The sequence below is a fragment of the Solea senegalensis genome, linkage group LG11, assembly GCF_019176455.1.
Source record: "Solea senegalensis isolate Sse05_10M linkage group LG11, IFAPA_SoseM_1, whole genome shotgun sequence".
Taxonomy (NCBI): Eukaryota; Metazoa; Chordata; class Actinopteri; order Pleuronectiformes; family Soleidae; genus Solea; species Solea senegalensis.
The window spans coordinates 20,505,917-20,518,609 of record NC_058031.1 but is presented as its reverse complement, the minus strand read 5'-3'; the positions used below and the strand labels follow the sequence as shown (position 1 = coordinate 20,518,609).

Below are 12,693 nucleotides of genomic sequence, written 5' to 3'. Positions count from 1 at the left end.
TTGAAAATGTTATTTTGCCTTTGGGACACACACACACACACACATACAGTATTTACACACGTGCACTGCAGATACACAACCTCTTTCTATCCCTCTCTCTGTGACTGCTGGTGCTCGTCGTTTTTAGAGCAGAAATCATAGCAGGTATGAACTTTATTAAACATGACTTGAGTTGCCCCGTACTTTCTGTTCCTTTTGCAGCCGCGCTCGTCTCATTTCCTTTTCATATAAAAGAAATACAAGCTGCCGTTTCCCTTAAAGTTCTTTATCGCTCTCTCTGCTTGACGAGATCTACAGGCTGATTTATCACAAGCGGAATTATTTAATCAAATTAGCGGCATATGATTTTAAGAGAATCAGATTAATTTGCTTCTCGGGCTAGACATCGATAATTACAAGCTTAATGAGCGAGTCATTAAATATATTGACTCTTCAGATTTGACCTCAGCGTGTAAAGTGCGTCCTGGCATAAGGAAGGAGTCATTGACTTTCTATTATTCTAATTCTTTTTTGAGTGATCAGGCTCAACTCCATGTTTGATGGCTCCTCAGTTTACTGTGGTTTTGTCGGAATAGTTTCACGCTCCTGCGTCTCAGACTTCAGACAAACATTTCCCACTTGCCTTCCCTTCGCCCACCCAGGAGAAATGCCCGTGAGATCGTGTGTGTCACGCCGGCTGGTTTGGCGCCAGGCACGTCATCGGTGCTGGTGGACATTGACGACGCTGAGCTGAGAAACCCTGAAGTCAAGTTTAACTACACTGACGACCCCACCGTTCTGAGGATCGAACCTGACTGGAGTATTGCCAGGTAAGCCACTGTGATGTCAAATCATTTATTTACTCCTCCTACTGTATACACACTCCATTTAGCTTCACTGTTCCCATATGTTGAACAAGTACTAGACAAAGTGACTGTTTGTCAAAGTGTTTTTAAGGAGTTTGGACCCCCAAATCCCCCTTTTCAGGTGGAACCCAGTATGTGTAATACATGTTTTGTGCATTTATTTTTAAGGGCCAATTCAAAATGTTGACATGGTTACACATGAATGTTTTTTCTAAGTGGTTGTTTTGTTCGATGGGATGGATCAGGAACTCTTTTGGATGGAACACCTTGTTTTACATTGTTGTGGTTGAGGGTAGTGCCCACACAAGTGTCCCTTTCTGAGTTAAAGAAGACTTAACTGCACCCACATCTCTCTTAACAAACATAGGATTGCATATGGATATCTGGTAATATGTGCAAATATTAGCAATTTAGTGTTAAGTATGGAAATGATACGTTATGTGATAAAAAATCAGTTTACCTGTTGCCTCTCTCTCGTCAAACACCAGCTACTGCATTCAAATGTTGCCATTGGCTATTCCAATCCACTCTTGTCTAATCAGTGTGAGGCTCATTGTCCCAGACTCCTCCCCTCGCTTTTCTCTCTCCACCACGTGAAACAAATCGGTGTCGGATTTCACTTCCAGACCACGCCCCCTCACTGCTCTGCACTCCCCCACGCGTCTCACCCTACTTCTTGGTATTTTCCATAATCGGGCATTGGGCGGAGTTAGCTGCTGATGAGAGGGGTTTGCATTTTCAAAATTAAAATTAAAAACTACACGAGACTACTACTATGACGGCAAACAAGGTAAATTGACAGTGCTGGATATGTTTTATCTGGCTCGTGTAAAAGATTTTAAACAGAGGAAATCAGCGGCTGCAACAGCTCGGTTGATCCAAAACTGTGGCGTGAGATCACGTTGGATTAAATAGCCGTTTATAGTTTATAGTCGGAGCTCATGTTCTCTGCCTCTCAGTTTGATACTCAGCTCACCACACTGTGCTATGCAGTGCCCTGCACAGTATATCCTCAGCTCGATAAATTAAGACCTTGCACTACTCGGCACTGAATGCGAGTGCAACATCACTGGGGAGGACACATACAAGCAAAGGTTCAGCATTTAAGTTGATTTATTGATTTCAATCCTTTCTGGGGCACATAGAGTATGCGCTTGATTTTTCACCCACTATTTATTACAACCTCCACTGATTACTGGAACCTGATGCTCCTCGCATGATTTAAGTCCTGTCTGGATTCTGAATCTGAGACTAAGGAAGCCCCCGCAGAATAGTTTGCATATATGTTGTAACCCACTTGCCAATTCATTCATTTCACATTCCTAAGGGTATATTGTTGTTGTTTAATTTATTTATTTTAATGTCAAGATTTGAAAGCGGCCAACCTTGTGTCCTGCCATTTCCTTCCTGCTTCTTATTTCCTAGTGTGTGTTGCTTCCTTCCCTGTGGAGATTCATCAGTAGATTGCAGCAGATAGATGCAGAGTCTGTCAGACTGGAGTGTTGATGAATCCTCCACCGTTCCTTGTTTCTCAGTAGGACTGGCCCCAGAAACAGCTGAGGCCAAATCAATGCCCTGCACTCCCACATGTGCTCGAGCATGCGTGTGTGTGTGCGTGAGTGAGTGAAGCTCAGAACTTGGGTTCCACTTCTGGAAACTCACTCAGGGGTTGTGAACCCACATGAAGCAGACACACACACACACACACACACACACACTGATTCCCTAATGTTTGGCCCTAGATTGCTCCTCCATCTGGCTGAGAAAACCCCAAAACAGCACACCTGCAAAACAGGGACAGGGTGTGTGTGTGTGTGTACGTGGGAACATAAAAGAGGCTTTACTTTAGTGGATGTTTTTCAGCAATTTCCCCCTTTGTCACATGTCGGCTATAAAAAAAACAACTTGTCAGCAAACAAAGACAAACTGAAAGTGGAGAAATTTTCAAAAATGTACTTCCACTGACCGGTCCACGCGCACACAACCTCTGTATATAACCTTCACAGAAGCAGCTGTTCTTCTTTGTTGTCTGCTTCATTCTCAGGTTATTGTGTGATCACACACACACACACACGCCACCAAAGTCCTATCATTGTGCTTTAGCGTTTATGGCAAGAGCAGATGAAAGACGGTTAGGACACAAAACAAGAAGTGGGTACGCGGAGAGAAAGTGCATTATCATGGTGCTTGGCTGATGATTTTCCATTTAGAAAGAACACTTCAGAACTTCAGAAATAAATCAACAGGGAGTTCTCATCAGGGACAGCAAGGAAAGTACTTGGGTTGCACCAGAGGTTAGAAAAGCAATTTTGGACCACAATATTAAAATATTCTCCCAAACATGGGTGTGAGACGTGTCACTCCTTTTGCCAAGTACTGCCAAGGTACCTGTAGGCAAGGGACTGAATCTCTCGAATACTGCAGCTGCCTAATCTGCATAATCACTGAAAAATTGGTTGTGCTTATTATAGGTGTTCAGGCAAGAAGCAGGTAGTTGGCACAGAATCCCGAAAGTGAAATTAATTAACCATAGTATTAATTTTATTACAAGCATAAAGGTCACAGTAGTGAGTTGAATAAACCTCCCAAAGAAGGTACAAGCTTAGTCGTGTAAGGACAACAGGCTGTTGGGGAAGTGATGTTCCTGATACACCAGAAAGCCAATGGCAACACCTGTCACATCAGCCCATTATTTTCCATCATGTTGTTCGGTTGTCTTATTGGAGAGGCAGAAAGAAACCAAACTGACCAAACTGGTCACTCTCACTCATTCATTCTCCACATGATGGTCACGGGGTTGACTGGAGCCAATCCCACATGACATAGGCAAGGTACACCCTGGACAGGTCACTGGATACAGACGAACAACCATTCACTCTCACATTCACACCGACACTTCTGCATGTTTTTGCACAGTGTGAGGAAACCGGGGTACCCAGGGAGAACCCACACAAGGAGAACATGCAAACTCCACACAGAAAGGCCCTCAGTCGAGCCGGGGACTTAACCAGTGACCTTCTTGCAACAGTGCTCGCCACTACTCAGCCGTGTGGCCCTCAAACTTGTCATTCAATTTAAATGCTCTGTACCTCATACACTGCTGACAAAGCTGTCAGGAGAAACTTGGGGTTAATTGTCTTGCCCAGGGACACATCACCATGTAGACTAGCAGGGTTGGGGATCAAACATTGACCTTGGTAGGAACACAACCTGCTCTACCACTGAGCTATGACAACCCCATTTAGTCCTGTACTACTGACTCCTCCCTCAAGCTGTCTGTCAGAAGATTGTTGGGTTCTGTATGTTTCGTACATGCTGTACAGCAGTCCAAAAGTAAGTCTTCGCTGTAGCTTCGGCTAAGTCTGACTCCACTCCAACTAAGCGCATACATGTAACTATCCAAGTATCTTAGTCTGACTAAGACTAGCTCAATTTTAGTCGGACTAATGTGTTTACATGACTAAAATTGGACTTTTAACATGCGTGTAAACGTGAGATGAAAATTAGATAGTAGTACAAGAGAAATGGGGGACAGATGGTAAGAGAGGCTTGGAGAGCATATAGAGTGAAACACTAACAACAGTGGTTGTATTTCCCCATGCAGCTATTCCTGAGAGTTCATCCCGACTGCCTTGTTGTCTCTTCCCTAAAGCATGTAGCTGAGCTAAAGAGACTCAGACAAAGAGAGGAGGACAGGGACAGAGCAACTCTACACAAATATTCACCCACCTGAGGAGGAGAGTGGAGAAGGAAATGGAAGGACATGTGGTATTATAAGTGCAGCCTGCTTTGTGCCATGGTGCATTTGTGGCAATGACATAAATGTCTAATTAAAAATGAGTGCATTTGAATGTGGCCTCAGCTCCACTGCTCCATGTTAATCAGCTGCCTTCATCACATTACGCTCGGCCGCTGTTTTTCTTTTATTAACATCTTTACAGTATATTAGCAAACACAGTATACAATATGTAACGTAATGGGTATTGAAGCATTACTCCTGCAACAATGTGCTTTTCTGGAAGAGATTATATTGTGTTTTATTACAGTCATAAAACTTTAAGAGATACGAGTATACGGTATTTATTATTAATATTTAATTTAGCTTAAAACTAAATCTTTTCCTGCTGGAAGCCAAACATAAAGATGGCAAATTTAGGGATATGTTACAAGCTTTGACGGAAAGTTAACTTTTTCAGACCAGACAAGCACTTAATTATTCCTTTACAGTGGAAAACAACACATGTTTAATAAGCAAAATGAATATATAAGTATACAAAAAAAACAAGCTTAGATCATATCAATATATATGATTTGATGGAAGTCTGCACATAATAGTGCAATAATGTTTGTGCATGTATGTGTTCAAGTGCAGCATATATATTGGTATATGTGCATTCCTGTAGTTAGAAATAGTTAAAACATTAAAACTGGATTATAATTTTTTTGTCATTGAAACATTTTAGATTGAACTTTTATTAATATTAAAAATTGAAATTTGCTCAACTGATCAGACTAAATTTGTAAATTTTTTACACAGTACTGTAACAAACTCCCTCTCACTTCCAAATGCTTAAGCTCAATCACAATAATAAAAGAAAAGAGGAAATAAATGGTAATTGGTAATTTATCATTTTTGTGTGTTTGCGACTGAAGATCATGAAGTGGAACTGAGAAATACAATAGCAATGTCAACAACAGAGCATTCTGATGCCAGTTTGCGGGGGGTGGGATGTAAACAACAACCAAGATGGTGTATGTGAACTCCCTGCGTGTGTTTGTACAATCGGTATAAACACGCAGCTTACAGTTTTGACATCCGAGGTGCAGAAACATACTGTAACATGACCAGGGTGACGCCATCTGTTGTTTATGAAAGCGACAAGCTTGTCACCTTCTCTGTCGTGCTCTGTCGTCTGGACCCGGGTCTCATCTTTCCATTCCTCCTCACATGCGTCCTCTGTGGGTATTTTTTGTTATGCTATGTGCAGGAAAGTCCACTGTTCTGAACACTATGCCAGTCAGCTTCAATGCAACTAGCCCCTCCCTGGCGTAAACAATGTGACAATGGAGACGCTGCATAACTGTAGCGTAGCAGAATGCAAACACAAAAAACACACTCACGACAATGTAATTCCTCGATGAAAATGCAGACCGGATTAGCAGTAGAAAGCTCTTAGCAAACATTAAACAAAAGAAGAACAATTGGAATAGCGCCGTAGAAATGAGCATATCTGAGGGACGGCTCAGGTTTAGAGATAAAGTAAGAGAGGCAAGGTTCAGATGATTTGGTCACGTGCATAAGAGGGTTAGTGATTATATTGGGCTGAGGATGTTGAAGATGGAGCTGGAAAAGAGAAAGACCACAGAGAAGGTCCATGGATGTTGTGAAGGAGGACATGAGGACAGTTGGTGTAACAGAAGAGGAGACAGGGGAGAGGACAAGATGGAGGCAGATGATCTGCTGTTGTGACCCCTAAAGGGAGAAGCCAAGAGGAAGAAGATCAAACAATCAGTACGCTTACATGTTTAATCGAGCTGAGGACTTAGTCTGACTAAGACAGGTAAATTGACAACTTGCAGACTCTCATAGGAAAAGGAGAGAACAACTGAGAATACCAATCTTAAATCTTGTTGCCATCAAAAATGTCTGAAACGTTACAACTACCTGTGTCATTTGCACCCTGTCCTTCCCTATCATTACTATTTGCTGGTATTGTGTTACTCGGTAAGAGTAGGAGATGAATGTCTTTAGTTAGCCAGCTCTAGATGTTGAGAGGCTTAAGCTCTGCCTCGTGTCACCATATCATTTACTCTGCTGCTTCTGCCCTTTCATTTTATGCACACGAGTCATTCTCTGTCGGATTAATGTCTACTATGAAAGACGGCACCTGCATGTTGCAGGAATCACTTTGCTAACTTACCAAAAAAGAATGTGCCTGATATTCCCAATGGTGTTGAGAGTTAGAGATAGTAGACATGGAGCTGTAATTGAAAGCCAGATGTGACGACTTACCTTCTGCCTGATTGAATTCAATTATGCTATCATCACAAATTCCCAAAACAGGTTAATTGGACACTCTAAATTGACTGTAGGTGTGAAAGTGAGAGTAAATGGTTGGCCCTTCAATCAGGCTTTTTTAACTAGGCCCCTTATCTCCAATGAAGGGCAATCTTAATGCTTCAGCATACCAAGACATTTTGGACAATGCTATGCTTCCAGTTTGGGGAAGGCTTTTCTATTCCAACATGACTGTTAACCAGTGCACAAAACAAGGAGTATAAAGACATGTTATGGTGAGTTTGGTGTGGAAGAACTTCTGGAATGAACTGGAACAGAGATTGTGAGCCAGAACCTCTTGTCCAACATCAGTGCTTGACCTCATAAGGGTCATAATGAAAGTCCTCCAGGAAGTGAGGCAGCTATTATAGCTACATAAGGTACATGTGTATGTATTTGAATATGTCATTACAGTCCCTGTTAGTGTAATGGTCAGGCGTCCGAATGCTTGTGTCCAGTACAGTGGTCATTTCTTTTAATACACTGCCCACCATGATGTTTTTCTGTTTCTACAGTGGCGGGACTCTGCTGACAGTAAGCGGGACCAACCTCGCAACCATCCGAGAACCGAAGATCAGGGCCAAGTATGGACAGGCAGAATCCTTTCATGTAAGTACACACACTAATGAACAAGTTCACATTGTGACAGGCAGCCAGTGTTGTGATAACACCAGCATAGCCAGCGGGCGTGTACTGTATATATTTCCAAGTTATTTATATGATATATGCATATGGTGTCACACAGAGTGCACACAAGCTCATCTCAAGCACATCACCTGCTTCGATGGCACTTATGGAGGTGGCAGGATGGTCCGTCTGTGTTTTGCTCACGTCTCCTTCAGACATCTAACACTACTTCAGGCTGCATAGCCTTTCAAATGTCAGCACGCCACATGAGTGCTTGTGTCCCACAAGACTGTGTGTATGCATTGTGTGAGGGAGAAAGAGAGAAAGATAGAATGACGAAAAGTAAAGAATAAAGAAAAACACAATCCACTCAAAAGTGTCCCATTTGAAAAGTTTTAATGGTTTCATCGTTGCACAAAAGCAGTTTGATGATTGTCAGTGTGATTTGAAGCTCAAATTAAACTTCAAACTAATGCTAAGGCACTTCAGCCTGCAGATGAAGTTAAAGCTTCGGGAGACTAACAGTCTTCACAACGTGTCCCTCACAGTCCTCTGTCAAATCACCACTTTGCACTTAAAGGACCATGCTGAGGTTTTGAAACATTGTTGCCCATTTTCTACGGACCATGGCAAAAATGTCAGCTGTTTTTCAAAACATACAACATTATTTTTACATTTTAATTCATTTCCTTACTTGTGATTCAATGAAACGGTCAATTTGCAGAGATCTGTTTGAGATGCAATCCTTCACCCTTCATCTCTGAACATATGACCGTTCAATGCTGTTTACATTACATATATTATTCTCTCCTTTATAATTTCTAATACTTATTTCCTATTTATTTTATTTTGATGTCATCTTATTAGCTTAAGTTTTGTCCCGCTGGCATTATTTAGCATTGGAGTGAAACTGAATGTGAAGATTATTTGCCAATCATATTCTGATGGGATGTTGTAACTTCCAATAGCTGTTGGCTTAAAGGCATTACATTTAAGCAAAAAGAAAAAGAAATAATATTCATATTATTCAGTTGACATGTAATGTAATTGTAATAATTGGGGTAAAACAAGCTGAAAGTACTCTCCTCCATGCAGTCATATAAACTGCAGCAAACATTGCCATGACGTTGTTTATTCACATATTCTCCAAAGCAATGATGTCAACAACGCAGCACATTGATGATTATTAGCAGTTGGTCATAAATTTAAAACCAATTTACATTTCCAATAGATATAACAGCATTGCAGTTTCACAGGGCATCAACTCTCACAAAGGATGGGTTATTATACCCACCAAATCAATATCAGAAAAAAGTATAACCCCAGGGTGATTTTCACACTTTTCAAAGGAGATTGTGTTGACTGTTCTTACTGTTCTTAGTGTATTCTTATAGATTTATTTTCAATTGTGCCCACATACATCATACTGTATAGTTGAACTCTAGTGAGTGATGAAACTTTCTTTATCACCACTCCTTTAAATTCCAAGCCATAAACCTGTGTATGTCTCTCCCATTTCCAGAACTGTACGGTGTATAACAACTCCGTCATGGTGTGCCTTGCTCCATCGGTGGCCGATTCAGAGCTCAGTTTTTTGGAGACCGGCACTGGCCCGGATGAGATCGGGTTCTACATGGACAACGTGAACGCTCTGGTTGTGGTGAATGAGACGTTCAGCTACTACCCCGACCCCGTCTTTGAACCACTGAGTCCCTCTGGAATACTGGAGCTAAAACCCACATCACCTCTCATTCTTAAGGTCAGACATTCACAAGTGTTGAAAGGATTGTTTTGTGCTCATGACAACATACAGTGAAACATGGTGTCAGGATTTAGGGGTAAGGTTTTAAATTAACCTTGATTTTGTAATCAAGTCGAACATTAGCCTCAACACTCTCAGCATCTTGGATTTGTGTGCAACAGAAGAGATCATTCCTGTACTAGACTTTCCTCTTAATGTGATTCTAAGTTAGTGTTTTCACCTTTGTTACGTAGCCAGGGTTAGCATTAACACTGTTTATACACCTGTAAAGCAGAACTGTTACAAGTTTAGCAGCGAGCTTTATTTTGTTACTCAACTAAAACTAGTTCCAGCTGTGGTAATTAATTAGCATGCTAAACAGCTAGCCTCGTCCTAGCTAACATGCCTTGTGATTTATTTAAATCATACTAGCTTGTCAGCGCTGTACTTATCTGCTCAAAAGACTTACTATAACTTAATGTATAATATTTGGCAGCAGAGAAACCTTCAAATAGGCATTTTGGCTACAGAAAAATGTTTACTATGGGCTACCTGCATGGGTAGCAAGCTGTTTGTGTACACAAAAGAAAGTGGTTGACAAATTAGAAAATATATCTTGATAATCCATCATGATGTTTCAAATAAAAAAAAATATAAAAAAATATTATTTTTATTTAGGATGATATTGCAGTTTGCATATGTATGATGTAAAATTAATCTGTAAATAACACAAATTGACAGAATAAAATCAAAACATCATATCAATACAACATGTAGACAATGTAAATGGCAATTGGCACATTAGTACACATACACTGATGCACACAGAGGCTTCTATTTTCCATAAAGGCTTGCCTAATTGCTCAAATATCCTTACAAGGTCTCTCAGACGGGTAGAAAATAAAGGTTCTTACAAATTCCTAGTTGAAAGCTAACAGCAAACATCCACACTTTCCAAGACCTATTTCTATCCTGTAACTATCTAACAGCAGTTTCTCCGACTGCCGCCCTCTTCTGCATTCTCAAGCAGCGCTTTCAATTTGTGTAATTAATTTCTGATGCTGGAAGGGCAAGTGTGGAAGCACGTAGACCCAGAGTCCAGGGGACGTGGATTATATTGGCTTTAATTTTCATCAACGGTGACTGGACATGTAGGTGTATGAAATTAATTGGCAATTTCTTAGTTTTGTATGTGGTTTATACCATCACACTGAGCTCATCTGAAATGTTTAGTCAGACTGACTGGAAAGGAATTAATGTGGCAAAGGGAATATACAGTATATGCCGTTACTAATTTGAAATGAAGCTCAGTAAAAAAAAATAACTGAAGGAAGCATGAACAGTGCCACTTATTTATTGGTTGTAAGATCATTTCTTCAACTTATTTAAGCTCTACACAAAAATGTGACATTATACAAAGTCTCTTATTTCCCTGTTAAATTGCGCATACTGTCGTAGCACAGTGTTTTTATCTTTATCACAGACTATTTTCTGTGTTACCACAAAATGTGTGACAGTGACTATGTCCATGACAGAATTGAAAGCAGCGTAACCATCGTAATTTATTTCTTAAATGATAATTTATTAGCAAAGAACCTCTCAGTAATTGCCAAATCTCCTGCTTGGCTTGTTGGTAAAACTGCCTACATAGTGGAAGCACTGATGAGATGGACAAAAATGCAATTTGGCAAGATGGGATGTGAGGGTATAGCGTGTCTCAGATGCATGCACTGTGCTCGCCACGCAATTAATTTCTCATCTGAAGTGTCGGGTGTGTTTTTAGTGAGGTGTGTTAGCAGGAGAAAAAATATTTATCTGGTCTTGGTGTTTCTGGAGTGCTTTACTGTGGGTGTTTGTGTGTCTCTGAGCGTATATCCCGGCATGAAGCTTCTTGCCTGTTGTGTGTATGTGTGGCAACCGCTCCGTGTGTGGCTGAAACTGGAGTACATGTGTGGTTTGAACTCTGCGTGCGTGTGTGCGTGTGCGACTGTGAGATGGAATGGGATGCGTGTTTACAGGGTTGCAGAGCACGGCTGGTTGGCAGCCTGCAGAGACGATGGGATTGGAAAACGGAGTCTGTCTCTGCGTCCCACAGCTAAGCCAGCAGGACACACGGCAGCTATCTCTTCTCTCTCTCTCCCTCTCTCCCTCCGTCAGCCTCGCTCACTCACCGGCTATACTCCTTATATCTTCCTTTACCTCTCTCATAATCTTTTCTCTCCTCTGCGCTCCTCGTGCCTGCTCTCCTGATGTGTTCCTGCCACATTTTCTATCCATCTTGTTTTCTTTGTATTCATTTTCCTCCTGTTGCTTTTATGTTTTCTTGCTGTTCCTTCAGTTCGCTCTTTTCACCCCACAAAATTGCCTCCCTTTCATTACAAAGTGTGTCTCAAGTTGGATACTGAACTTGAATATTGAAATTGAAAGAAAGTGGGATAGAAGATGACACATTTTCACAACCACTGTGGGGACTCACATGGTGTTCAGTTTAGTGGACTGTGTACCTTCAGGTGCTTTATATTTTACATAACAGTCAAGAGTATACTTTTGTTTTTCTTCTGTGGTTTCTGGCTTGGTTTACGATACCTTCAAAGCACAAAACACAAGAATTGTAATATATGATGCTAGAAAACCATAATTCATGCATTATGGCAGCAAACCAACATTGTGGTTGGTCCGTCAGATTTGTCCCCCAGCTGTAAGAGCACCAAAAGTGTTTAAGTCCACAGCTGAAAGTGATTGACCCCTGTTTGAGGAATTTGTTAAAAATGATACTTACCTAGCTCCTGTAGTAAAGTGCTAAGAGTTATTAAGGAAATAAAACAACCCTCCTACACACTGTGTAGTTTCAACAAGCTTATAAGATCATTATTACACTGTGCGACACAGACCTAATAAACTTGGCTACGACATCCAGTATGATGTATGTAGACTACACGATGAAGATGGCACCCATTAAATCATAGGCTATGATGCAAGTTAGTGAGGTAGATAATATGTAATAGCAGGTCAGAGCAACACAGAGAAGAGATTTACAATTACTTTTTTTCAGCGCCACACAGTAGTAGTGGCTAACATTGTTGCCTCACTGTTGCCAGTCTGAATCCCAGTTTGACCGAGGTTCTGTCTGTGTGGTGTTTGCATGTTCTCCCCATGTGTGCATGGGTTCTCTCTCGGTACTCCAGCTTTCTCCCATTCCTCCCATCTTGTATCTCCACTCATATTAGCTTCTCGGTTGCATAAATGACCAGATGATCAGAATTGGGGAAGCCTATTGGATAATTGAAACATTGTCCAATGGCCTACAACTACCTCCTGAAGATAACCATGACCTGGATGAATGAGAACCTGCACAAACATGCATCCATGATGTCCATGATGAAGATAAACCATGTAGAAAGGAGTTCAAGGCTTCTGTGTCC

General features: G+C 41.1%; 1 protein-coding gene across 2 annotated transcripts in view; it reads left to right on the top strand.

Moving 5' to 3' along the window:
- LOC122776787 (plexin-A1-like) overlaps positions 1-12,693 on the top strand; it is a 239,030-nt gene that overhangs the window by 184,334 nt on the left and 42,003 nt on the right. For both annotated transcript variants that reach the window (XM_044037510.1, XM_044037509.1), the window contains exons 16-18: positions 642-809; positions 7,419-7,512; positions 9,053-9,289. In XM_044037510.1, coding sequence (XP_043893445.1) covers positions 642-809; positions 7,419-7,512; positions 9,053-9,289 — 499 coding nt within the window. The remainder of the gene's footprint in view (positions 1-641; positions 810-7,418; positions 7,513-9,052; positions 9,290-12,693) is intronic.